The sequence below is a fragment of the Salmo salar genome, chromosome 18 (genome assembly GCF_965601325.2).
Source record: "Salmo salar chromosome 18, fSalSal1, whole genome shotgun sequence".
Taxonomy (NCBI): Eukaryota; Metazoa; Chordata; class Actinopteri; order Salmoniformes; family Salmonidae; genus Salmo; species Salmo salar.
Genome location: NC_138308.1, coordinates 71,820,376 through 71,848,304, shown reverse-complemented (window position 1 = coordinate 71,848,304; position 27,929 = coordinate 71,820,376). Strand labels below are relative to the sequence as shown.

At 44.0% G+C, this 27,929-nt stretch overlaps 1 protein-coding gene across 1 annotated transcript; it reads left to right on the top strand.

Moving 5' to 3' along the window:
• LOC106577563 (activated CDC42 kinase 1) lies at positions 1-27,929 on the top strand. The gene is made up of 15 exons (XM_045701334.2): positions 1-234; positions 10,626-10,819; positions 11,043-11,113; positions 11,493-11,678; positions 13,582-13,734; positions 14,027-14,157; positions 14,414-14,560; positions 14,799-14,925; positions 19,726-19,872; positions 23,991-24,061; positions 24,559-24,795; positions 25,134-25,204; positions 26,684-27,183; positions 27,292-27,387; positions 27,564-27,929. The coding sequence occupies exons 2-15, from the start codon at positions 10,657-10,659 to the stop codon at positions 27,765-27,767; spliced, it is 2,304 nt and encodes a 767-aa protein (XP_045557290.1). The 5' UTR covers positions 1-234; positions 10,626-10,656; the 3' UTR covers positions 27,768-27,929.

The window sequence follows — 27,929 nt, the reverse complement described above, 5'->3', positions numbered from 1 at the left end:
GAGAGGATATTTAGCTATGAGATTAAACAACCGACAAACTAAAAACAAAGAAAAATATGATCATTTATTTATGAAATTAAGAAAAACAGTATGGAACGTGATGTGGATTATCCGTAGGCCTAGGTCTAACGATCCTATTTGGAATACTTTGATTTGTTGTAGCATATCCGAAAGCTGGATTCATAAATAGGCAAGATCGTGGCCCTGGTGGACCGTGGGTCATTTTTATTGACGGTTAGTATTTAGCACTTATCTACGTTGACTGAACTTCGGTATCAACTTGCCCCACCATACAGCAGCCTTGCCCTATACAATAAATCCAGTCTTTATTCTAAAAGTCTACAGTAGACTATGTTGTATTAAATAACACATAGGCCAACACCTGTAGGTCTACTTTCATTAATTGATTAATTATTGGGGACTGTTCTGCCCTCCCCTTTTACTGATTTAATATTAAATCCTGTGTAACAAATGCAAGAGTTACTTTTATGGATAGCTAACTCATATGTGAAAAAAATGGCAATGAGATTTTGATGGGCAAGAATGAATAAAATAAAACAAATATTAGAGAAAGGCTTCATTGTTCTTGAACGTGCTTCAGTAAGCTCCAAGGCGTACTTTTGAGTGCATGAACCAGATAATTCAGAGCCTTTTGTTCTAAGTTGTGAAATGGATAATCATTTTAATGCTGACCTAATAGATTACAGTTGTGCAATACTTTAATTTTATATAGGCCTACAGGTGGCAATTCCACGATAACAGAATGACTCCTATTTTTCTCTTTTAAAAGTATGCCAAACAAAATAATGTTATTACAAAGTTAAAGAAACCAAAGAACTCTATGCACAGGGACTAATTTTAACAATTTCCACTGAACATTTTACAAAAACATATTTACTTGAAAACAGTGCAGATGTAAAGTTTGGTAACAGAAGGGATCAAATCTCCCTCAGTTGTATTATTTTACACAGTGGCTGTTATTCTAATCAGGTCCGATTTAGTAAAATAATGAAGTGTTTTGATCACTTAATAAATCCTAAACCAAATTTGTATCAGTAAAAACACTATAAATATTTGGTGGGTCTACCATTACGTGTTAGTTCTGTGAACTTTCATTATCTTCCCTCATGTGGGAGAAAAATGTGAAAATTCTGTGTCTTAAAGATATGTGGGTTTTTGGTAACAGAATGACAACACACTAGGCAATATTTCTTAAACTTACAGAAGGCAAATCATTTCTGCAAAATGAAATATAAATGTTGATATTAGTTGGCAGGGGTCTTTACGTCAACATTACTGTGTTTTGATGTATTTATAATACCTTTTAACACTTTCTCTACTAGATGTTTTCTAAGACCCCTTTTCCACCTGTTTGACCAGAAATCAAAGCCTTTGCTTATTAAAAATGTTTATGATGGAAAATGGTTGAAACATTTGATATATGCCTTAATGTGTCATGAATATATACTCTTAGCTTTCATTTGACACCAAATTTGATGTGCTTCCATAAACTTCATGTTAGTGCTCATGGGGCCTTTTGCATGGAAATTCCCAGGGTTTGATGCCTTTTTCATAAGGGAAAATCAAGTCTGAAATTTCTGTTTGGTTGCTCATGTGTCTTTACTGCTACTGCAGAATTACAAACTTCAGAAATCTTTTAAAACCTCAAATACACTACAAGTTTTACATTTCCTGCATTTCACGAAAGTTCTCCTGCAACAGCATGATCAAATTAAGATCCAACATCTGTACCAGCGAGCTCAGGATAAACTCCTCTTGACAAATAATTAGTGTATAGCTTTTGAGTGTTTTGCTTCTCAATTTAGGCATGAATTTGGATTTATGAACAAATACTTATTTAACTAAGGGGAAAAGTTATGTCATGGCTGAGAGAGTTTGGTGTTACAGTGCATATTCAGGACATCATGTATACCTGAAATAACTTTTCAACTTCCAGGAAACTTTTTTGTTGACTGATTGGTGACAGTACTGGTTGGGTCAGTCAGTCAGTCCATGCATTCTCTGTTACAATAACCTTTCTCTGTAAGGAGAACAAGTTTATTGTGTCATTATGATTCTTTGTCAAACTGTTTTTGTTAGAAACCCTGCTTATCAAGGATAATGTGTCCAGTGGGTTTTTAGACGTCTCCAGTTACCCCATTAGAGGATCTCCATTTGATCTTGAGTAGCTTTGAATGTAAACAAAGCCTCCAAATGCTTCACGGACAGAGCAAATAGGCCCAAATACTGAATGCATGCAAGCTTAATAGATGGCTGCTAAGTATAAACATCAAACTAATTTTTAATTTTTATTGTCAAGACCAGTATGTAGTGGACCTAGGCATTTATTTTATGCCTGCTACATTAGGTTAGTTACCACCCAAAATGATTCAGTAGCTGAGTGGGTTAAAGATTTATACACGTGTACAGAAAGCAAAATGACCTTAAAGGTGCAGCAGTTTTTTTTTAATGTCATATCAAATCATTTCTGTGTAACATTTCTGGATAACAATTTCTGGGTACCTTACTATGATTGTTTTCAGTTAAAATGGTCAAAAAGAGACAAAAAAGGCTTCTTAGCAAAGATATATTTCTCAAGCTAGAATTTTGTTAGGACTGTCTGGGAGTGGTCTGGTGGGGAAAACTGAAAACTAGCTGTTATTGGCAGAGAGGTTTGGAACTCTCTTTCTTATTGGTCTATTAACTAATTTTGACATCACCAGGCAGGCCAAAACTCCATGCCCCCAAAACAAGTTGAAAATTCAGGCGGTCTTTTCAAACAGCTCTTACACTAAAAGGGCGTTATCATATTTTTTTTACAATTTAACGGTATTATTCCAACCTCATAGTGTGGTAAAATACTGTATATAAAACACAGGAACATCTAGTTTTTGAATGTACTGGGCATTTAAAACAATGGGGTGTGTGTGAGAAATGATCTCAGTGTTTGGTTGCACACGTGTCTTTACTGCAGAATTGCTCCATGGAGTGTCTCTGATGTGATATTTGGATGTGGGTTTGGGAGTTGTCTTTGGGAATCTATTTTGACATGAGAAAGTGCTTGTCCAGGCTAGCCCCTTGCACCTCGGGCTGCATCAATGTGTCTGTCTCAAATAGAATCAAATCAAATTTTATTGGACACATACACATGGTTAGCAGATGTTATTGCGTGTGTATGATGTTAATGCTTGTGCTTCTAGTTCCGACAGTGCAGCAATATCTAACAAGTAATAACTAACAATTCCACAACAAATACCTAATACACAGAAATCTAAGTAAAGGAATGGAATAAGAATATATAAATATAAATATGTGGATGAGCAATGTCAGAGCGGCATAGGCTAAGATGCAATAGATAGTATAGAATTCAGTATATACATACGAGATGAGTAATGCAAGATATGTAAACATTATTAAAGTGGTATTATTAATTATAGTGACTAGAGTTCCATTTATTAAAGTGGCCAATGATTTCAAGTCTGTATGTAGGCAGCAGCCTCTCTGTGCTAATGATGGCTGTTTAACAGTCTGATGGCCTTGAGATAGAAGCTGTTTTTCAGTCTCTTGGTCCCAGCTTTGATGCACCTGTACTGACCTCGCCTTCTGGATGGTAGCGGGTGAACAGGCAGTGGCTCCGGTGTTTGTTGTCCTTGATGATCTATTTGGCCTTTCTGTGACATCAGGTGCTGTAGGTGTCCTGGAAGGCAAGTAGTTTGCCCCCGGTGATGCATTGTGCAGACCACACCACCCTCTGGAGAGCCCTGCGGTTGTGGGCGGGTCAGTTGCCATACCAGGCGGTGATACAGCCTGACAGGATGCTCTCAATTGTGCATCTGTAAAAGTTTGTGATGGTTTTAGGTGACAAGCCAAATTTCTTCAGCCTCTTGAGGTTGAAGAGGTGTTGTTGTGCCTTCTTCACCACACTGTCTGTGTGGGTGGACCATTTCAGTTTGTCCGTGATGTGTATGCGGAGGAACTTGAAGCTTTCCATCTTCTCCACTGCGGTCCCATCGATGTGGATGGAGGGGTGCTCCCTTTGCTGTTTCCTGAAGTCCACAACCATCTCCTTTGTTTTGTGGACGTTGAGTGAGAGGTTATTTTCCTGACACCACACTCCGAGAGCCCTCACCTCCTTCCTGTAGGCTGTCTCGTCGTTGTTGGTAATCAAGCCTACTACTACTATGTCGTCTGCAAACTTGATGATTGAGTTGGAGGCGTGCATGGCCACGCAGTCGTGGGTGAACAGGGAGTACAGGAGGGGGTTGAGCACTCACCCTTGTGGGGCCCCAGTGTTAAGGATCAGCGAAGTGGAGATGTTGTTTCCTACCTTCACCACCTGGGGGCGGCCCGTCAGCAAGTCCAGGACCCAGTTGCACAGGGCGGGGTTGTGACCCAGGGCCTCAAGCTTAATGATGAGCTTGGAGGGTACTACGGTGTTGAATGCTGAACTATAGTCAGTGAACAGCATTCTTACATAGGTATTCCTCTTGTCCAGATGGGATAGGGCAGTGTGCAGTGTGATGGCGATTGCAACGTCTGTGGACCTAGTGGGGTTGTAAGCAAATTGAAGTTTGTCTAGGGTGACAGGTAAGCTGGAGGTGATATAATCCTTGACTAGTCTCTCAAAGCACTTCATGATGACAGAAGTGAGTGCTATGGGCGATAGTCATTTAGTTCAGTTACCTTTTCATTCTTGGGTACAGGAACAATGGTGGCCATCTTGAAGAGTGGGGACAGCAGACTGGGATAGGGAGAGATTGAATATGTCCGAAAACACACCTGCCAGCTGGTCTGCGCATGCTCTGAGGACGCGGCTAGGGATGCCGTCTGGGCCGGCAGCCTTGCAAGGGTTAACACGTTTAAATGGTAAAATGTGGTGGTTCGCATTGTCTGTCTGTCTGTGGACATACTCAATGTACAGTGCCTTTGGAAAGTATTCAGACCCCTTGACTTTTTCCACATATTGTTACATTACAGCCTTATTCTGAAATGGATTAAATAAAAAAAATACTTAATTTGCATTAGTATTCAGACCCTTTGCTATGAGCCTCGAAATTGAGCTCAGGTGCATCTTGTTTCCATTGATCATCCTTGAGATGTTTCTACAACTTGATTGGAGTACACCTGTGTTAAATTCAATTGATTGGACATGATTTGGAAAGGCACACACCTGTCTATATAAGGTTCCACAGTTGACAGTGCGTGTCAGAGCAAAAACCAAGCCATGAGGTCAAATTAATTGTCCGTAGAGCTCCAAGACAGGATTGTGTCGATGCACAGATCTGGGGAAGGGTACCAAAAATTTGTCTGCAGCATTGAAGGTCCCCAAGAACACAGTGGCCTCCATCATTCTTAAAGGGAAGAAGTTTGGAACCACCAAGACTCTTCCTAGAGCTGCTTGCCTGCCAAACTGAGCAATTGGGGGAGAAGGGCCTTGGTCAGGGAGGTGACCAAGAACCCGATGGTCACTCTGACAGAGCTCTAGAGTTCCTCTTGAGATGGGAGAACCTCCAGAAGGACAACCATCTCTTCAGCACTCCACCAATCAGACCTTTATGGTAAAGTGGCCAGACAGGAGCCACTCCTCAGTAAAAGGTAGTTTGCCAAAAGGCACCTAAAGACTCTCAGACAAAGAGAAACAAGATTCTCTGGTCTGATGAAACCAAGATTCAACTCTTTGGCCTGAATGCCAAGCATCACGTCTGGAGGAAACATGGCACCACCCCTATGGTGAAGCATGGTGGTGGAAATATCATGCTGAGGGGATGTTTTTCAGCGGCAGGGACTGGGAGACTTGTCAGGATCGAGGCAAAGATGAATGGAGGAAAGTTCAGAGAGATCCTTGATGAAAACCTGCTCCAGAGCGCTCAGGACCTCAGACTGGGGAGAAGGTTCACCTTCCAACAGGACAATGACCCTAAACACAGAGCCAAGAGAATGCAGGAGTGGCTTCAGGACAAGTCTCTGAATATTCTTGAGTGGCCCAGCCAGAGCCAGGACTTGAACACGATCTAACAACTCTGGAGAGACCTGAAGATAGCTGTGCAGTGACGCTCCCCATCCAACCTGACAGAGCTTGAGAGGATCAGCAGAGAAGAATGGGAGAAACTCACCAAATACACGTGTGCCATGCTTGAAGCATCATACCCAAGAAGACTCAAGGCTGTAATCGCTGCCAAAGGTGCTTCAACAAAGTATTAAGTAAAGGGTCTGAATACTTATGTAAATGTGATATCTGTTTCTTATCTTTTATAAATTAGCAAGATTTTCTAAAAACGAATTTTTGCTTTGTTAATATTGGGTATTGTGTGTAGATTGACGAGGGGGAAAAAAATGTCATCCATTTTAGAATAAGGCTGTAACTTAACAAAATGTGGAAAAAGTCAAGGGGTCTGAATACTTTCCGAAGGCACTGTATAGGTTGGTGATCAATTGTCAAAGGAAGACATACTGCATGAAACATCCAATGATTTCGGAATAAAAGCACTGAGTGCACCCACTTCAGGCACCCATCATCAGCCATTACATAGACATGGATGCACATTATACTTATATCACACATGTCAGACATACAGTTGAAGTTGGAAGTTTACATACACTTAGGTTGGAGTCATTAAAACTCATTTTTCAACCACTCCACACATTTCTTGTTAACAAACTATAGTTTTGGCAAGTCGATTAGGAAATCTACTTTGTGCATGACACAAGTCATTTTTCCAACAGGTGTTTACAGACAGATTATTTCACGTATGCCAATGTATTCTTGAGTGGCCCAGCCAGAGCCAGTACTGTATCACAATTCCAGTGGGTCAGAAGTTTACATACACTAAGTTGACTGTGCCTTTAAACAGCTTGGAAAATTCCAGAATATTATGTCATGGCTTTAGAAGCTTCTGATAGGCTAATTGACATCATTTGAGTCAATTGGAGGTGTACCTGTGGATGTATTTCAAGGCCTACCTTCTTTGCTTGACATCATGGGAAAATCAAAAGAAACCAGCCAAGACCTTAGAAAAATAATTGTAGATCTCCACAAGTTTGGTTCATCCTTGGGAGCAATGTCCAAATGCCTGAAGGTACCACGCTCATCTGTACAAACAATAATATGCAAGTATAAAGACCATAGGACCACGCAGCCATCATACCGCTAAGGAAGGAGACCCATTCTGTCTCTTAGAGATGAACGTACTTTGGTGCGAAAAGTGCAAATCAATCCCAGAACAACAGCAAAAGACCTTGTGAAGATGCTGGAGGAAACAGGTACAAAAGTATCTACATCCACAGTAAAACGAGTCCTATATCGACATAACCTGAAAGGCCGCTCAGCAAGGAAGAAGCCACTGCTCCAAAACCGCCATATAAAATCTAGACTACGGTTTGCAACTGCACATGGGGACAAAGATCGTGCTTTTTGGAGAAATGTCCTCTGGTCTGATGAAACAAAAATATAACTGTTTGGCCAGAACGACCATCGTTATGTTTGGAGTAAAAAGGAGGAGGCTTGCAAGCTGAAGAACACCATCCCAACCGTGAAGCACGGGGGTGGCAGCATCATGTTGTGGGGTTGCTTTGCTGAAGGAGGGACTGGTGCACTTCACAAAATAGATGGCGTCATGAGGATGGAAAATGATGTGGATATATTGAAGCAACATCTCAAGACATCAGTCAGGAAGTTAAAGCTTGGTCGCAAATGGGTCTTCCAAATGGACAATGACCCCAAGCATACTTAAAAAGTTGTGGCAAAATGGCTTAAGGAAAACAAAGTCAAGGTATTGGAGTGGCCATCACAAAGCCCTGACCTCCATCCCATAGAACATTTGTGGGCAGAACTGAAAAAGTGTGTGCGAGCAAGGAGGCCTACAAACCGGACTCAGTTACACAAGCTCTGCCAGGAGGAATGGGCCAAAATTCACCAAACTTATTGTGGGAAGCTTGTGGAAGGCTACCCAAACATTTGACCCAAGTTAAACAATTTAAAGGCAATGCTACCAAATACTAATTGAGTGTATGAACACGTCTGACCCACTGGGAATGTGATGAAATAAATAAAGCTGAAATAAATCATTCTCTCTACTATTATTCTGATATTTCACATTCTTAAAATAAAGTGGTGATCCTAACTGACCTAAGACAGGGAATTTTTTACTAGGATTAAATGTCAGGAATTGTGATAAACTGAGTTTAAATGTATTTGGCTAAGGTGTATGTAAACTTCTGACTTCAACTGTACATGTGAGAACTGGTTAGAGTTTGCCAGAGTACTTGACACAGGAATGTAGGCCTCTGACTCACCCTTCTCTCTACTGATAACTCTGGTTGTTTTATGGCGCCAATTCCCTGAAGCGGAAGTCCACAGACAGACAATGATATGAGATGACAAGAGGCCTGTGTGTGAACTGTGAACATAGCTAGTTACTGTAAAACAGGCTGCCTCGTTATTAAATTGCAACTCAGAAAAGATACTGCCTCCTTTGGTTACAGCTCTTCGACTTTCTCTAATGTCCCTCCAGTGAACAACATGAGTGAATTCTCAATTAAATTATGCATATTCAATTGGTGCATCTGCTGGGAAAAAGCAACAAGCCAATGCTTATGGCGCCGTTTCTTGTAATCGGTTTGAAATGCATCCTCCCTTGAGGTTATCACTGGTAATGACTGGACTGGTGAAAGTGCCAGAGCCGCTGGCTGCTGGTAAGCTTTCTTGACTTGGACATACAGTTGAAGTCGGAAGTTTACATACACCTTAGCCAAATACTTTTAAACTCATTTTTTTAATCCTAGTAAACATTCCCTGTCTTAGGTCAGTTAGGATCACCACTTTCTTTTAAGAATGTGAAATGTCAGAATAATAGTGGAGAGAATGATTTATTTCAGCTTTTATTTCTTTCATCACATTCCCAGTGGGTCAGAAGTCTACATACACTCAATTAGTATTTGGTAGCATTGCCTTTAAATTGTTTAACTTGGGTCAAACGTTTCAGGTAGCCTTCCACAAGCTTCCCACATGAAGTTGGGTGAATTTTTGCCAATTCCTCAAAACAGAGCTTGTGTAACTGAGTCAGGTTTGTAGGCCTCCTTGCTTGCACACGCTTTTCAGATCTGCCCATAAATGTTCTATAGGATTGGGGTCAGGGCTTTGTGATGGCCACTCCAATACCTTGACTTTGTTGTCCTTAAGCCATTTTGCCACAACTTTGGAGGTATGCTTGGGGTCATTGTCCATTTGGAAGACCCATTTGCGACCAAGATTTAACTTCCTGACTGATGTCTTGAGATGTTGCTTCAATATATCCACATCATTTTCCATCCTCATGACGCCATCTATTTTGTGAAGTTCACCAGTCCCTCCTGCAGCAAAGCACCCCCACAACATGATGCTGCCACCCCCGTGCTTCACGGTTGGGATGGTGTTCTTCGGCTTACAAGCCTCCCCCTTTTTCCTCCAAACATAACGATGGTCATTCTGGCCAAACAGTTATATTTTTGTTTCATCAGACCAGAGGACATTTCTCCAAAAAGCACGATCTTTGTCCCCATGTGCAGTTGCAAACCGTAGTCTAGATTTTATATGGCGGTTTTGTAGCAGTGGCTTTTTCCTTGCTGAGCGGCCTTTCAGGTTATGTCGATATAGGACTCGTTTTACTGTGGATGTAGATACTTTTGTACCTGTTTCCTCCAACATCTCCACAAGGTCCTTTGCCGTTGTTCTGGGATTGATTTGCACTTTTTGCACCAAAGTATGTTCATCTCAACCAGACAGAACGGGTCTCCTTCCTGAGCGGTATGACGGCTGCGTGGTCCTATGGTTTTTATACTTGCGTACTATTGTTTGTACAGATGAACGTGGTACCTTCAGGCATTTGGACATTGTTCCCAAGGATGAACCAGACTTGTGGAGGTCTACAATTATTTTTCTAAGATCTTGGCTGATTTCTTTTGATTTTTCCCATGATGTCAAGCAAAGAGGCACTGAGTTTGAAGGTAGGCCTTGAAATACATCCACAGGTACACCTCCAATTGACTCAAATGATGTCAATTAGCCTATCAGAAGCTTCTAAAGCCATGATATCATTTTCTGGAATTTTCCAAGCTGTTTAAAGGCACAGTCAACTTAGAGTATGTAAACTTCTGACCACTGGAATTGTGATACAGTGAATTATAAGTGAAATAATCTGTCTGTAAACAGTTGTTGGAAAAATGACTTGTGTCATGCACAAAGTAGATGTCCTAACCGACTTGCCAAAACTATAGTTTGTTAAAAATTCATTTGTGGAGTGGTTGAAAAACAAGTTTTATTGACTCAACCTAAGTGTATGTAAACTTCCGACTTCAACTGTAAATGTTTGCCAACACATTGCTAACCTTTCTTAATTAAATCAGCTAAACTGCTGCTCTTAGAGAAAATGTGTTTGGAGTTAACTTTCTAGCTAATCGGCCGTTAGAGTTTACACTTCCTCTTCCAAATGCAATGTGGGGAAGTCAGAATAATGAAAAACTATGTAACCAATCTATTCATTTTAAAATTAGGATTACTTCTCCTTGTCATTATCACTCACCTGATGATAAGACAAGACGTGAAAACAATTGTTTTTGCTAACATATAATGGGGGTCCCTGGTTCGCCAGTTTGCCTAGTGCTGTGGTGACCCGCAGGGTCATGCTGATGGAACAGGACACTCAGTGGCTGTACCACCTCCTGGCCGAGGTCCAGTTGGAGAGGTTTTACCTGCGTTTCCGGGACAGCCTCAACATCACCCACGTGGAGCATTTCGCCTACATCAAGGAGTCTGACCTCAAACAGATTGGCATCAGCAAACCAGGTCAGTACACTGTGGTTATTTTTGTCCTTTTTAAAAATGATTCTATAGCTATTTTTGGTAACACTTCATATGAAAAGCCCCTATGTTGTGCATTTTAATGCACTATGAATAGTTCACATGGGATTATAAATGCCCTTATGAAGAGGGTATTCATGTGAATTGTAACCCTTGTTTGTATGTTGTGTAGCCATATCTTTTATATAGAATATTTGTCTACGTGTAGGACAGAGAAGATTATGGGAGGCTGTGAAAAACTGCAAGATCAATGTGAGGCCCAAATCGTGGATGGCCAAGGTAAGACCTTTACATGGGGCTCCCGAGTGGTGCAGTGGTCTAAGGCACTGCATCTCAGTGCTTGAGGCGTCACTACAGACACCCTGGTTCGAATCCAGGCTGTATCACAACCGGTTGTGATTGGGAATCCCATAGGGCAGTGCACAATTGGCCTGGTGTAGGCCGTCATTGTAAATAAGAATTTGTTCTTAACTGACTTGCCTAGTTAAAAAAAGGTTAAATGTTTCTCAAGTCCCTCCAGAATGCAATTTACTATTATATACCATTTGTTACAAGGTAGTGGTGAGTTCTTTGAAATAAGTACCAGACATTACTGATTGACACAACATAATAATTGGAATGCTCACCTGTCACTCATGTTGATCTGTTTGTCCCCCAGACGTTCAGTGGGTGTGGTCCGGAGGGGGGTGACCAATGGGGCAGTGTGGGGTCGGGCCAGGAGAAAGGGGGGCGGGCCCTCACCTGTCTGATCCAGGACAATGAGCTGACTCTGGGGGAGAAGCTGGGAATGGGCTCCTTCGGTGTGGTGAAGAGAGGAGAGTGGCAGACCCCCACTGGGAGAGTGGTGAGTGGATTTGTTCAAATGTATGTTGCTTCTGGTGGGACAGTATTTAACTTTTATTTTACTCACCGAGTCCAACAGCAAAAGGCAGAGCTAGGTTGCCAGTTTAGAAAGGCACAGGGCAAGATACTTCAAAAGGATCAATAGAAATTGCATAACAGAAATCAAAAATAATTTGCATTGAAGTACAGTGCATTCGTGAAGTATTCATACCCGTCCCCTTTTTCCACATTTTGTTAGTTACAGCCTTATTCTAAAATGGATTAAACACTTTTTTCCCCTCATCAATCTACACACAATACTCCATAATACAAAGCAAAAACAGGTTTTTAGAAATGTTTGTACATTTATTAAAAATAAATAAATAAAAACCTTTTTTACATAAGTATTCAGACCCTTCGCTATGAGAATCGAAATTGAGCTCAGGTGCATCTTGTTTTCAGTGATCATCCTTGAGGTGTATCTACAACTTGATTGGAGTCCACTTGTGGTAAATTCAATTGATTGGACATGATTTGGAAAGGCACACACCTGTCTATATAAGGTTCCACAGTTGACAATGCATGTCAGAGCAACAACCAAGCCATGAGGTCGAAGGAATTGTCCGTAGAGCTCCAAGACAGGATTGTGTCGAGGCACAGATCTGGGCAAGGGTATAAAAAATTGTCTGCAGCATTGAAGGTCCCCAAGAACACAGTGGCCTCCATCATTCTAAATGGAAGAAGTTTGGAACCACCAAGACTCTTCCTAGAGCTGTCCGCTCAGCCAAACTGAGCAATCTGGGGAGAAGGGCCTTGGTCAGGGAGGTGACCAAGAACCCGATGGTCACTCTGACAGAGCTCTAGAGTTCCTCTGTGGAGATGGGAGAACCTTCCAGAAGGACAACCATCTCTGCAGCTCTCCACCAATCAGGCCTTTATGGTAGAGTGGCCAGACAGGAGCCACTCCTCAGTAAAAGGAACATGACAGCCCGCTTGGAGTTTGCCAAAAGGCACCTAAAGAACTCTCAGTCCATGAGAAACAAGATTCTCTGGTCTGATGAAACCAAGATTCAACTCTTTGGCCTGAATACAAAGAGTCACGTCTGGAGGAAACGTGGCACCATCACTATGGTGAAGCATGGTGGTGGCAGCATCATGCTGAGGAGATGTTTTTCAGCGGCAGGGAGTTGGAGACTAGTCAGGCTCAATGGAAAGATGAACAGAGCATAGTACAGAGAGATCGTTGATGAAAACCTGCTCCAGAGAGCTCAGGACCTTAGACTGGGGCGAAGGTTTACCTTCCAACAGGACAATGACCCTAAGCACAGAGCCAAGACAATGCAGGAGTGGCTTTGTGACAAGTCTCTAAACATCCTTGAGTGGCCCAGCTAGAGCTCGAACTTGAACCCGATCAAACATCTCTGGAGAGAACTGAAAATAGCTGTGCAGCGACACTCCCCATCCATTCTGACAGAGCTTGAGAGGATCTGCAAAGAAGAATGGGATAAACTCCCCAAATACAGGTGTGCCAAGCTTGTAGCGTCATACCCAAGAAGACTCGAGGCTGTAATCGCTGCCAAAGGTGCTTCAACAGAGTACTGAGTAAAGGGTCTGAAAACGAATGTAAATGTGATATTTCAGTTTATTTATTTTTTATAAATTAGCAAACATTTCTAAAAACCTGTTCTTGCTTTGGCATTATGGGGTATTGTGTGTACATTGATGAGTGGATTTTTAAATAAATCCATTTTAGAATAAGGCTGTAACTTAACAAAATATGGAAAAAGTCAAGGGGTCTGAATACTTTCCGAATGTGCTGTATATTCCCAATCAATTTAAATTGCATTATAATCTTTCCCAAATGGTATTAATTAGTACACCTAACTCCTCCATCCTTCCCCTTCTTCTTTCTGTTGCCATGACAGCTGCCGGTGGCAGTGAAGTCTCTGAAAAGTAGTCTTTCCAGACAGACTGACACCATGACAGACTTTCTCCAGGAGGTGACCACCATGCAGTCTCTAGACCACCCCAACATCATCCGCCTCTACGGAGTGGTGCTCACACAGCCCCTCAAGATGGTGAGAATGCCATTCTCTCTATCCTCTTAAAGATGTAGTATAAAACATATTTAGTATTATTCCTATTTCTACATTGTAATCCTGTCTCTGGATTGTAATCCTTTCATGCATGGGCCTTTGCATATGCTAATATTGTAATTCGTAGAATTGCTATTGAAATACAGGCATGCAAATTTAAATAAACATTGAACGGTCATTCAGATGTTATGTTTATCCCAGAATTCACTCAGGGAATTGGAGGGAAAATGTAGTGTAAAGAAGTCACTTTAAAACCCTATTCTCCTCCTCCCAGGTGACAGAGTTGGCCTGTCTGGGGTCCCTGTATGACACGCTGCGCTCTCGCCAGCACGAGTACCCCCTGGCACGCCTCTGGCTCTTCGCCACCCAGATAGCAGCGGGTATGGAGTACCTGGAGGGTCGCAGGTGAGGCACAAAACAGTCCCACTCTACAGACAGACTACAACCAAATATGCAATTTTAACCACTAACTTCACTGTAACCCTAAACATCAACAATTCCTCTGACCAACTTCATGCATATATTTTTCCTCAATTGACTGGCATTTCGGTATTGCCAATGAAATTTCAACAGAAGCGGAAGGAAGACACTTCTAGCCAATGAAAATGCTGAACCATTCCTGGTTGTAGCCGGTATAGTGGGCCTGTGTTATCTCCCCCAGGTTCATCCATAGGGACCTGGCTGCCCGGAACGTTCTGCTGGCCTCCAGGGAGATGGTGAAGATTGGGGACTTTGGTCTGATGAGGGGCCTGAGCCAGGAGACAGACCACTACGTGATGACGGCCCACAGACGCATCCCCTTCGCCTGGTGAGCTGAAGGGGAACATCAGGGTGTTTGTGGGGGGATATATCTTTGATGAGTCATTGATTGTTTGACAGTGTGACCGAATGGAAGCCGGTGTGGAGAAGGGAGATATCACTACTATGGAATTTTCTTTGGTAAATGATTGGCAGTTTATAGTAATTCCATCTCTCTCTCTCTCTCTCTCTCTCTCTCTCTCTCTGTCTCTTTTTTCTCCATATCTCTCCTCCCACGCTCCCTCCAGGTGTGCCCCAGAGAGTCTGCGTGTGGGCTCTTTTACCCACTCCTCTGACGTGTGGATGTTTGGGGTCATTCTCTGGGAGATGTTCACCTACTGTGAGGAGCCCTGGCGGGGGCTATCTGGCAGACAGGTATGTGTAGACACATTGTACACATTGTTATGATGCCAGAGTCAGACAGAACTTGCTTAGGCAGGGAAGAAGAGGAATTTGTACACAACCACCGCTGGGGTTTCCCAAAATTTAGAAGCATTTACTGTTTTCCAAATTTAGAAGCCGATTCAGAGATAGAGCTTAAAAAGTAGCTTGATTTAGCTTTCTTAATCGAGATAGTACATCTGTTTCTCAATTCGCTGAAAGATTGCCAGTCCACTACAGAGTCAGTTTTCCTTGTTTTGGCCCAGGCCTGATTTCTCATCTGAATGAGCTCAGATAACTCAGAAGAAAACCAAGGGTTAGATCTACACTACATGACCAAAGTATGTGGATACCTGTTCATCGAACATCTCATTCCAAAATCATGGGCATTAATATGGAGTTGGTCACCCCCTTTGCTGCTATATTAGCCTCCACTCTTCTGGGGAGACTTTCCACTAGATGTTGAAACATTGCTGTGGGGTCTTGCTTCCTTTCAGCCACAGGAGCATTAGTGAGGTCAGGTACTGATGTTTTGCGATTAGGCCTAGCTCGCAGTCGGCGTTCCAATTAATCCCTAAGGTGTTCAAGGGGGTTGAGGTCAGGGCTCTGTGCAGGCCAGTAAAGGTTCTTCCACACCGATCCTGACAAACCATTTCTGTATGGACCTCGCTTTGTGCACTGGGGCATTGTCATGCTGAAACAGGAAAGGGCCTTCCCCCAAACTGTTGCCACAGAATCGTCTAGAAAGTCATTGTATGCTGTAGCATTATGATTTCCCTTCACTTGAACTAAGGGCCTAGCCTGAACCATGAAAAACAACCCCAGACCATTATTTCTCCTCCACCAAACTTTACAGTTGGCACTATGCATTGGGGCAGGTAGGGTTCTCCTGGCATCACGCCAGATGGTGAAGCGTGATTCATCACTCCAGAGAATGCATTTCCACTGCTCCAGAGTCCAATGGTGGTGAGCTTTACACCACTCCAGCCGACACTTGGCATTGTGCATGGTGATCTTAGGCTTGTGTGCAGCTGCTCGGCCATGAAAACCCATTTCATGAAGCTCCCGATGAACACCTCTAGTGCTGATGTTGCTTCCAGAGGCAGTTTGGAACTCGGTACGTATATATATATATATATATATATATATATATATATATATATATATATATATATATATAGTGTATCTTTGACTCTGAATTGTTTAAAAGGGGCATGTTTATCTGCCAGAGGAATAAATATAGAGGATACATTTTCTAGAGCCAACGCAGTGTCAGGAATACAGGAGATAGTGGCTAACTCAGAGTACAACATGTCGTGTAAAAACCCTTGAAGAGAAAACGTTTTTAAAATCTTTCTTCTTAATTAAACAAGGATTAGTATTTTTTGGTTTCATATCTGTAATACATGCTATGGGACAATGATCACTGAGATCATATGCAAATACTCCACTAGACAAATATTTATGGAGGTTATTAGTAAGAATCAAATCAACCAATGAGGAGTTAACTGTGTGCCAAGCACTGGGATCATCCGTGTAGAACAGAAGGTCTACTTTTATGTCCTTGATTCACTTTTAGGATGAAGTCTGCCCTCGGAGTTTCTGGGGATTTGAATCTATTTTTTTCTGACTCACTTGGAACATTTTCAGGGTACGTGATGGCAAGGAAATGATGAATTGAAATGAATCGAGCGGAAATGGAGGAAAACTCGCCTCCCTGCGGACCTGGCATCCTTTTACTCCCTCCTCTCTACATTCTCCTCTTCTGTCTCTGCTGCTAAAACCACTTTCTACCACTCTAAATTCCAAGCATCTGCCTCTAACCCTAGGAAGCTCTTTGCTACCTTCTCCTCCCTCCTGAATCCTCCTCCCCCTCCCCCCCCCCCCCCTCCTCCCTCTCTGCGGATGACTTCGTCAACCATTTTGAAAAGAAGGTTGACGATATCCGATCCTCGTTTGCTAAGTCAAACGATACCGCTGGTCCGGCTCACACTGCCCTACCCTGTGCTTTGACCTCTTTCTCCCCTCTCTCTCCAGATGAAATCTCGCGTCTTGTGACGGCCGGCCGCCCAACAACCTGCCCACTTGACCCTATCCCCTCCTCTCTTCTCCAGACCATTTCCGGAGACCTTCTCCCCTTCCTCACCTCGCTCATCAACTCATCCTTGACCGCTGGCTACGTCCCTTCCGTCTTCAAGAGAGCGAGAGTTGCACCCCTTCTGAAAAAACCTACACTCGATCCCTCCGATGTCAACAACTACAGACCAGTATCCCTTCTTTCTTTTCTCTCCAAAACTCTTGAACGTGCCGTCCTTGGCCAGCTCTCCTGCTATCTCTCTCAGAATTACCTTCTTGATCCTAATCAGTCAGGTTTCAAGACTGGGCATTCAACTGAGACTGCTCTTCTCTGTGTCACGGAGGCTCTCCGCACTGCTAAAGTTAACTCTCTCTCCTCTGCTCTCATCCTTCTAGACCTGTCTGCTGCCTTTGATACTGTGAACCATCAGATCCTCCTCTCCACCCTCTCCAAGTTGGGCATCTCCGGCGCGGCCCACGCTTGGATTGCGTCCTACCTGACAGGTCGCTCCTACCAGGTGGCGTGGCGAGAATCTGTCTCCGCACCATGCGCTCTCACCACTGGTGTCCCCCAGGGCTCTGTTCTAGGCCCTCTCCGATTCTCGCTATACACCAAGTCACTTGGCTCTGTCATATCCTCACATGGTCTCTCCTATCATTGCTATGCAGACGACACACAATTCATCTTCTCCTTTCCCCCTTCTGATAACCAGGCGGCGAATCGCATCTCTGCATGTCTGTCAGACATATCAGTGTGGATGACGGATCACCACCTCAAGCTGAACCTCGGCAAGATGGAGCTGCTCTTCCTCCCGGGGAAGGACTGCCCGTTCCATGATCTCGCCATCACGGTTGACAACTCCCTTGTGTCCTCCTCCCAGAGTGCTAAGAACCTTGGCGTGATCCTGGACAACACCCTGTCGTTCTCCACTAACATCAAGGCGGTGACCCGATCCTGTAGGTTCATGCTCTACAACATTCGCAGAGTACGACCCTGCCTCACACAGGAAGCGGCGCAGGTCCTAATCCAGGCACTTGTCATCTCCCGTCTGGATTACTGCAACTCGCTGTTGGCTGGGCTCCCTGCCTGTGCCATTAAACCCCTACAACTCATCCAGAACGCCGCAGCCCGTCTGGTGTTCAACCTTCCCAAGTTCTCTCACGTCACCCCGCTCCTCCGCTCTCTCCACTGGCTTCCAGTTGAAGCTCGCATCCGCTACAAGACCATGGTGATTGCCTACGGGGCTGTGAAGGGAACGGCACCTCCATACCTTCAGGCTCTGATCAGGCCCTACACCCAAACAAGGGCACTGTGTTCATCCACCTCTGGCCTGCTGGCCCCCCTACCTCTGAGGAAGCACAGTTCCCGCTCAGCCCAGTCAAAACTGTTCGCTGCTCTGGCACCCCAATGGTGGAACAAGCTCCGTCACGACGCCAGGACAGCGGAGTCAATCACCACCTTCCGGAGACACCTGAAACCCCACCTCTTTAAGGAATACCTAGGATAGGATAAAGTAATCCTTCTAACCCCCCCCCCCCTAAAAGATTTAGATGCACTATTGTAAAGTGGTTGTTCCACTGGATATCATAAGGTGAATGCACCAATTTGTAAGTCGCTCTGGATAAGAGCGTCTGCTAAATGACTTAAATGTAATGTAAATGTAAATGTGTCTGAAACAATGCTTAGACAAGGCATCCATCTCCATGGTGACCTCTAAACAATGCACTACGCTCTAGAATGATGTGCATGTGTCTCTTGATGAAAGCACTTGTTTAAATAATGCAGCTATAGATAAATGCACTTTTTAAACAATGCACTTTTATGAAAAATACAAATAAAGATATTAAATGTGTTTTTCAATGACACAACACATTACACAGAAATTAAGATACGCTCTCAAAGTTCAGAATGTTTCCACCTCCTTTCCAAGTGTTCTTTCACGTGTTTGTTTGTTCATCTGAATGCTTACTTCCCTCAAGGCCTGAACTATCCTCCAGAAATCCCTCAGAAATCCTTCCTCTTTCTCCCTCTGTTGGTTTTGTGTTTGTTTGTCGATGTCTTAATTCTTCTTGTTGTCCTTGTTGGGTTTATAGTCCCCCTATCCCCTTCTTTCCTTGTGTTGCCTGATGATTCAGCAGATGAGTCCTGCAAGAACCAAGTCGATCAATCTCTCAAAACCTCTCCAAACTATTTCCACAAAAGAAAAGTATCTTCCAATTCCTTTAGATGGGCAGAATACAGCAATGCAATAAAATAACTAAACTGTTAACATATAATACCCATTTTTACAAAAATTACAATTTAAGGAGGAGCTCTTCTTAAGTGCTGCTGCTCATGGAATTGGTTTCTAAGAGATGATACTGAGGAAAATAACAATATATACATTTAATATATACATTAATTACTAGATACAGTATATGGGGAACATGAACACACCAAACTATTTATAAGGGGAATGAAATAATGAACGTTCGTAACGAAAGCTAATGAGTCAGATTTGTCACATACACGTTGTAGGTAGAGCACTTTAAGTTGAACCATGACTCAAGAGGACACAAGGCTCCAAGCATTTGTACGAACTCTGAAATATTTGAGCCTTTTGTACCAAATAAAATATTAAATATTGTGTATGTGTGTTTGTGTCCACAAACATCTTCAATATCACAACAATGCAATGTCTTTGTCATTAAACGTTCCCCACACTTTTTTTCTCTCAGATCCTCTGGCGTGTTGAGCTGGAGGGACAGCGTATGGAGAGACCCCCTGACTGTCCTCAGGAACTCTACTCTGTGATGAGAAAGTGTTGGGCCTGCACCCCCTCCAACCGACCCACCTTCTCCCAGCTCACCACCCTGGTCGCAGAGGTAACACTGTAAATATATGTACAGTACCAGTCAAAAGTTTGGACACACCTACTCATTCAAGGGTTTTTCTTTATTTTTTGCTATTTTCTAAATTGTAGAATAATAGTGAAGACATCAAAACTATGAAAAAACACATATGCAATCATGTAACCACATAACCAAAAAAGTTTTAAACAAATCAAAATATATTTTAGATTCTTCAAAGTAACCACCCTTTGTCTTGATGACAGCTTTGCACAAGCTTGGCATTCTCTCAACCAGCTTCATGAGGTAGTCACCTGGAATGCATTTCAATTAACAGGTGTGCCGTAAAAGTTCATTTGTGTAATTTCTTTCCTTCTTAATGGGTTTGAGCCAATCAGTTGTGTGTGACAAGGTAGGGGTGGTATACTATTTGGTAAAATACCAAGTCCATACTATGGCAAGAACAGCTCAAATAAGCAAAGAGAAACGACAGTCCATTATTACTTTAAGCCAAGAAGGTCAGTCAATACAGGAAGTTTCAAGAACTTTGAAAGTTTCTTCAAGTGCAGTCACAAAAACCATGAAGCGCTATGATGAAACTGGCTCTCATGAGAATCGCCACAGGAAAGGAAGACCCAGAGTTACCTCTGCTGCAGAGGATAAGTTCATTAGAGTTACCAGCACCTCAGAAATTGCAGGCCAATTAAATGCTTCAAGAGTTTAAGTAACAGACATCTCAATATCAGCTTTTCAGAGGAGACTGAGTGAATAAGGCCTTCATGGTCGAATTGCTGGAAAGAAACCACGACTAAAGGACACCAATAATAAGAAGAGACTTGCTTGGGCCAAGAAACACAAGCAATGGACATTAGACCAGTGGAAATCTGTCCTTTGGTCTGATGAGTCCGAATTTGAGATTTTGGTTCCAACCGCCATGTCTTTGTGAGACGAGTAGGTGAACCCTCCAGTCCCTAGACTTCCTGGCGCTGACGGAAACATGGATTACCACAGATAACACTGCTACTCCTACTGCTCTCTCTTCGTCTGCCCACGTGTTCTCGCATACCCCTAGAGCATCGAGCCAGCGGGGTGGTGGCACTGGAATCCTCATCTCTCCCAAGTGGACATTCTCTCTTTCTCCCCTGACCCATCTGTCTATCTCCCCATTTGAATTCCATGCTGTCACAGTTACCAGCCCTTTCAAGCTTAACATCCTTATCATTTATCGCCCTCCAGGTTCCCTTGGAGAGTTCATCAATGAGCTTGACGCCTTGATAAGTTCCTTTCCTGAGGATGGCTCACCTCTCACAGTTCTGGGTGACTTTAACCTCCCCACGTCAACCTTTGACTCATTCCTCTCTGCCTCCTTCTTTCCACTCCTCTCCTCTTTTGACCTCACCCTCTCACCTTCCCCCCCTACTCACAAGGCAGGCAATACGCTTGACCTCATATTTACTAGATGCTGTTCTTCCACTAATCTCATTGCAACTCCCCTCCAAATCTCCGACCACTACCTTGTATCCTTTTCCCTCTTGCTCTCATCCAACACTTCTCACTCTGCCCCTACTCGGATGGTATTGCGCCGTCCCAACCTTCGCTCTCTCTCTCCCGCTACTCTCTCCTCTTCCATCCTATCATCTCTTCCCTCTGCTCAAACCTTCTCCAACCTATCTCCTGATTCTGCCTCCTCAACCCTCCTCTCCTCCCTTTCTGCATCCTTTCATTTTCTCTGTCCCCTATCCTCCAGGCCGGCTCGGTCCTCCCCTCCTGCTCCGTGGCTCGACGACTCACTACGAGCTCACAGAACAAGGCTCCGGGCAGCCGAGCGGAAATGGAGGAAAACTCGCCTCCCTGCGGACCTGGCATCCTTTCACTCACTCCTCTCTACATTCTCCTCTTCTGTCTCTGCTGCTAAAGCCACTTTCTACCACTCTAAATTCCAAGCATCTGCCTCTAACCCTAGGAAGCTCTTTGCTACCTTCTCCTCCCTCCTGAATCCTCCTCCCCCTCCCCCCCCCCCTCCTCCCTCTCTGCGGATGACTTCGTCAACCATTTTGAAAAAAAGGTTGATGATATCCGATCCTCGTTTGCTAAGTCAAACGACACCGCTGGTCCTGCTCACACTGCCCTACCCTGTGCTTTGACCTCTTTCTCCCCTCTCTCTCCAGATGAAATCTCGCATCTTGTGACGGCCGGCCACCCAACAACCTGCCCACTTGACCCTATCCCCTCCTCTCTTCTCCAGACCATTTCCGGAGACCTTCTCCCCTTCCTCACCTCGCTCATCAACTCATCCTTGACCGCTGGCTACGTCCCTTCCGTCTTCAAGAGAGCGAGAGTTGCACCCCTTCTGAAAAAACCTACACTCGATCCCTCCGATGTCAACAACTACAGACCAGTATCCCTTCTTTCTTTTCTCTCCAAAACTCTTGAACGTGCCGTCCTTGGCCAGCTCTCCTGCTATCTCTCTCAGAATGACCTTCTTGATCCTAATCAGTCAGGTTTCAAGACTGGGCATTCAACTGAGACTGCTCTTCTCTGTGTCACGGAGGCTCTCCGCACTGCTAAAGCTAACTCTCTCTCCTCTGCTCTCATCCTTCTAGACCTATCTGCTGCCTTTGATACTGTGAACCATCAGATCCTCCTCTCCACCCTCTCCGAGTTGGGCATCTCCGGCGCGGCCCACGCTTGGATTGCGTCCTACCTGACAGGTCGCTCCTACCAGGTGGCGTGGCGAGAATCTGTCTCCGCACCATGCGCTCTCACCACTGGTGTCCCCCAGGGCTCTGTTCTAGGCCCTCTCCTATTCTCGCTATACACCAAGTCACTTGGCTCTGTCATATCCTCACATGGTCTCTCCTATCATTGCTATGCAGACGACACACAATTCATCTTCTCCTTTCCCCCTTCTGATAACCAGGCGGCGAATCGCATCTCTGCATGTCTGTCAGACATATCAGTGTGGATGACGGATCACCAGCTCAAGCTGAACCTCGGCAAGACGGAGCTGCTCTTCCTCCCGGGGAAGGACTGCCCGTTCCATGATCTCGCCATCACGGTTGACAACTCCCTTGTGTCCTCCTCCCAGAGTGCTAAGAACCTTGTGATCCTGGACAACACCCTGTCGTTCTCCACTAACATCAAGGCGGTGACCCGATCCTGTAGGTTCATGCTCTACAACATTCGCAGAGTACGACCCTGCCTCACACAGGAAGCGGCGCAGGTCCTAATCCAGGCACTTGTCATCTCCCGTCTGGATTACTGCAACTCGCTGTTGGCTGGGCTCCCTGCCTGTGCCATTAAACCCCTACAACTCATCCAGAACGCCGCAGCCCGTCTGGTGTTCAACCTTCCCAAGTTCTCTCACGTCACCCCGCTCCTCCGCTCTCTCCACTGGCTTCCAGTTGAAGCTCGCATCCGCTACAAGACCATGGTGATTGCCTACGGAGCTGTGAAGGGAACGGCACCTCCATACCTTCAGGCTCTGATCAGGCCCTACACCCAAACAAGGGCACTGCGTTCATCCACCACTGGCCTGCTGGCCCCCCTACCTCTGAGGAAGCACAGTTCCCGCTCAGCCCAGTCAAAACTGTTCGCTGCTCTGGCACCCCAATGGTGGAACAAGCTCCGTCACGACGCCAGGACAGCGGAGTCAATCACCACCTTCCGGAGACACCTGAAACCCCACCTCTTTAAGGAATACCTAGGATAGGATAAAGTAATCCTTCTAACCCCCCCCCCCCCCCCTTAAAAGATTTAGATGCACTATTGTAAAGTGGTTGTTCCACTGGATATCATAAGGTGAATGCACCATTTTGTAAGTCGCTCTGGATAAGAGCGTCTGCTAAATGACTTAAATGTAATGTAAATGTAATTTCATTTTCTACAATGTAGAAAATAGTAAAAATAAAGAAAAACCCTTGAATGAGTAGGTGTGTCCAAACTTTTGACTGGTACTGTACATTTATTATATATGTATAAATGTATGCTCACATTTGCATTATACTCACATAATACACTCTAATCAAGTGGCTCCCAAGCATGTTTACATTAGCATTTAAGAGTCAATATGGCCAGTGACCAAAATAAAGGCAGTTGGACTACGAGACAGTGGCATAAAATGGTTTCCTCTCCCCTCTTCCCTCTCTATCCAGGCTCAGCCTTTGGAGCTGTGTGCTGTAAAGGACTTTGTGGAACCTAGAAAACTCACCCTCCTAGACCATAGGTAAGAGAGAAGAAGGATGGGAAGAAGGAAAAAATAGATAGGAAGAAACAGAGGTTCATCGTTAAACTTAGACATATTGCTTCAAAGAGCAAAACTTTGAAACCTGAATTCCATTGTGTTGACTGTTAACCGTAATCCTCACATTCTTGCCACCTTGTAGTAATTCTTGAGAGGGGGGTCTAAAGCCTTCAAGTCAGATGCCAAGAATAAAATATTTGAAGATCTGACTCAAATTTGCTGAAGTTTTCAGAGAGTCCTATGTAAAAGGGTGTCAAGACAGTTTATAAGAGAGTTTTATAATAGTGTAGAGAGTACATTTTTTGTGAATATGTAGTTCATAAATCATCAATAAACTGTTAAAAGTCATTTGTTGGAATTGTATGATTGTCGTTTCTTAATGTGACCATTTAATTGGATCCATGTATTTGTTATATCACTTACTGTATATCAACAGTATGTGGCTTATATGATTTGACCGTATGGTTCTCCTCCTGTAGTCTGGAGCTGTGTGAGTGGAAGGGCCAGAACCAAAGGACTTTGATAGTGGGCTGGTTCCCCCCGAGCCTGGCTGCTCCCTCCCTCTCCGCCCCCAGCAGCGCCCCTGCTCTTCCCACCACAGCCCCCGTTGCTGCATCAAGCCTCATCTCACCCCCCCTGAAGGGCAGTTTGCAGCACACGGGGCAGAGTGAGACCCACCCCGACCGTAACTGGGGCACGTCGGAACGCCTCGACGTGTCAGTAAAATGTACACTTTTTGATGATTCTTTGATATATAGCTGTTGAGCATCATCATGCTATATGCTAGCCTGCGTTCCTGACTATTTTTGTTGTCATTAATGCCACATTGTTGCCTTGTCTTGTTTAGCATTACAGATATCCGTTGTCATATATTGATAGAAATCAAGTAAAAATTGCATTTGTTTGCGTCTTTGTTGGTGGCCCACTATTGGTGGTATACAAATTCTTTAGAGTAAGTAAGATGAATGCCTTGAACCTTTGTTATTGTCAGTGTACAACCATGACCCATGTGTGTTTGAATACTGTGTTTTTAGCTGACCTCTGACCTTTTCAGGAGAGTAAACTGGAGAAGAAGCCCAGCAAATAGAGAGAGAGAGGGCGGCTCCAATTTACAGAAAATGTCAGGTACCAACTTCAATAAGTTATTTACTCTTTATTTGATTATTATATGACTGATACTAACATGTTCTCCAAATAATATTAGCTAATATTCAATCCATACATATAATTGTTTCATTGGTAGCAATCTGTAGCTAATTGGGCACATTACAACTCTTCTAATTGTTTAGACCTTTGGTACCCTTCGTAGTGTACTAGCCTCAAGAGCAGAGGGTCACAAGTTTGATATCACCTAGGGAAAACCACCCTCAACATGCTGTATACTGTAGTTATTTTGTACAAAATACATTTACTGTATACAGTGCCAGTCAAAACAGTACCAGTCAAAACCCATTCAATGGTTTTTCTTAATTTTTTACTATTTCTACATTGTAGAATAATAGTGAAGACATGAAAACGAAGAAATAACACATATATTTCTTCAAATATATTTTCTTCAAATTAACCACCCTTTGTCTTGATGACAACTTTGCACTCTTGGCATTCTCTCAACCAGCTTCATGAGGTAGTCACCTGGAATACATTTCAATTAACAGGTGTGACTTGTTAAAAGTTATTTTGTGGAATTTCTTTCTTTCTTAATGCGTTTGAGCCAATCAGTTGTGTTGTGACAAGGTAGGGGTGGTATTCAGAAGATAGCCCTATTAAAGTAACATACACATCTCAACATCAACTGTTCAGAGGAGACTGTGTGAATCAGGCCTTCATGGTCAAATTGCTGCAAAGAAACCACTACTAAAGGACACCAATAAGAAGAAGAGACTTGCTTTGGCCAAGAAACATGAGCAGAAATCTCTGCATGTATGGTTCCCACCGTGAAGCATGGAGGAGGAGGAGTTATTGTGTGGGGGTGCTTTGCTGGTGACACTGTCAGTGATTTATTTGGAATTCAAGGCACACTTAACCACCATGGCAACCACAGCATTCTGCAGTGATACGCCATCCCATCTGGTTTGCGCTTAGTGGGACTATCATTTGTTTTTCAACAGGACAATGACCCAACACACCTCCAGGCTGTGTAAGGGCTTTTTGACCAAGAAGGAGAGTGATGGATTGCTGCATCAGCTGACCTGGACTCCACCATTACCCGACCTCAATCCAATTGAGATGGTTTGGGATGAGTTGGACCGCAGAGTGAAGGAAAAGCAGCCAACAAGTGCTCAGCATATGTGGGAACTCCTTCAAGACTGTTGGAAAAGCTTTCCAGGTGAAGCTGGTTGAGAGAATGCCAAGCGCGTGCAAAGCTGTCATCAATGCAAAGGTTAGATACTTTGAAGAATCTCAAATCTAAAATATATTTGGATTTGTTTGACACTTTTTTGGTTACTACATGATTGCGCATGTTTTATTTCATAGTTTTGATGTCTTCACTATTATTTCACAATGTATAAAATAGTAAAATAAAGAAAAACCCTTGAATGAGTAGGTGTGTTCAAACTTTTGACTGGTACTGTATGTTTAATAGAACTATCCATCTGTCCCCAGGTATGACCAGGAGTCTGGAGTCTGTCCTGAGTGGTCCCCAGAACAGGACTGTAGGAGGGGTCAAGGTGGACCCCCGTCGTGGACCCCTCCCCAACGCCATGGTTGCCCGCAGCGTTGTGGTGCAGCAGGATCCCCATCGGCTCAGCGAGGCCAGCATCAACCCCCCACCTCGACCGCTCCCGCCCAACCTCAAACGCGCCAAGATTCCCCAGGTGGCCTTGATCCGAGATCGGAGGCCTGTAAATCCATCCCCAGGTTCTTTGTGGCCTCCACAAACTCAAAAGCATCCACAGCAGCAGATGCTACAGCCACCCCAGCCCCAGCTGCAGCAGACCATGGGGGGCAGTGACCTGGGCAAGATGGCCCACATGGCATGGTCCAAACTGGATGACTATGGGAACAAGGAGAGGGATCAAGAAAAGGAGTGGGTGGTGAGGGAACGAGAGAGGGAGAGGTATCCGCCTCAAGTACAACACACCAGGGAAGCCTTCATAGTACAGGTATTGAATGGATGTATGATCTTTAGTTCTTGAGTTGTTAGACATATTACAGAATTCAGGCTTTGTGATTGGCCTGACGTTCTAAGGTCCTCTAGTCTGATTGGTCAGGTCATGGAAGCAGTGCATGGAGTGACCAATGAGGAGGTTTGGAACGCACTTCACTGCAATGAATGGAACCCTATAAGGGCCCAGCAACAACTCAAGGTTAGACAGAATTACTCTAATTCATACTTAATACATATATTATTTCCATGTACTTCAAAATGTATTCTCCATCGACCAACCTAGTTTACTAAGAATGCAAAAATTGTAATATTAAATTTGATGCACCAACTTTGTGCTCACTCTTCTCTCTCTCTCATTCCCTCCTTCCTTCTCAGATGGAGCAGCTGCACTTTCTGAGCCTGTGTTCTCGTGACGACTGCCTAAGGATCCTGTCCCGCTATCAGTGGGATCTACAGCTGGCCAGCCGCTACCTGTTCAGAATGGTACGGGAGGAGAGGACTGGAGGAGGAGGAGAAAGGGAGAGGAGGGACGGAGAGAGAGAGGCACCCCCTGCTGCCACGGAGAGACGAGGAGTATGAGAGGTGCGGGGATGGAGGGATACTGGAAACAGGACAATAAAGATTTACGAAATTGAAGAGGGACTGAGGAGCTATTTGAGGAATTTAAGAGATGGGATGGTTGATTAAAAAGGAATGGAATATATATGAAGTGAACAATAAAGACATTACAGTCCTCCAAAA

Coding starts and splice junctions, on each gene's coding strand:
- LOC106577563 (XM_045701334.2), top strand. CDS start 10,657: ATGCTGATGGAACAGGACACTCAGTGGCTGTACCACCTCCTGGCCGAG. Junction 13,735..14,026: donor TCACACAGCCCCTCAAGATG/GTGAGAATGCCA, acceptor TCCTCCTCCCAG/GTGACAGAGTTGGCCTGTCT. Junction 24,796..25,133: donor ACGTCGGAACGCCTCGACGT/GTCAGTAAAATG, acceptor TGACCTTTTCAG/GAGAGTAAACTGGAGAAGAA.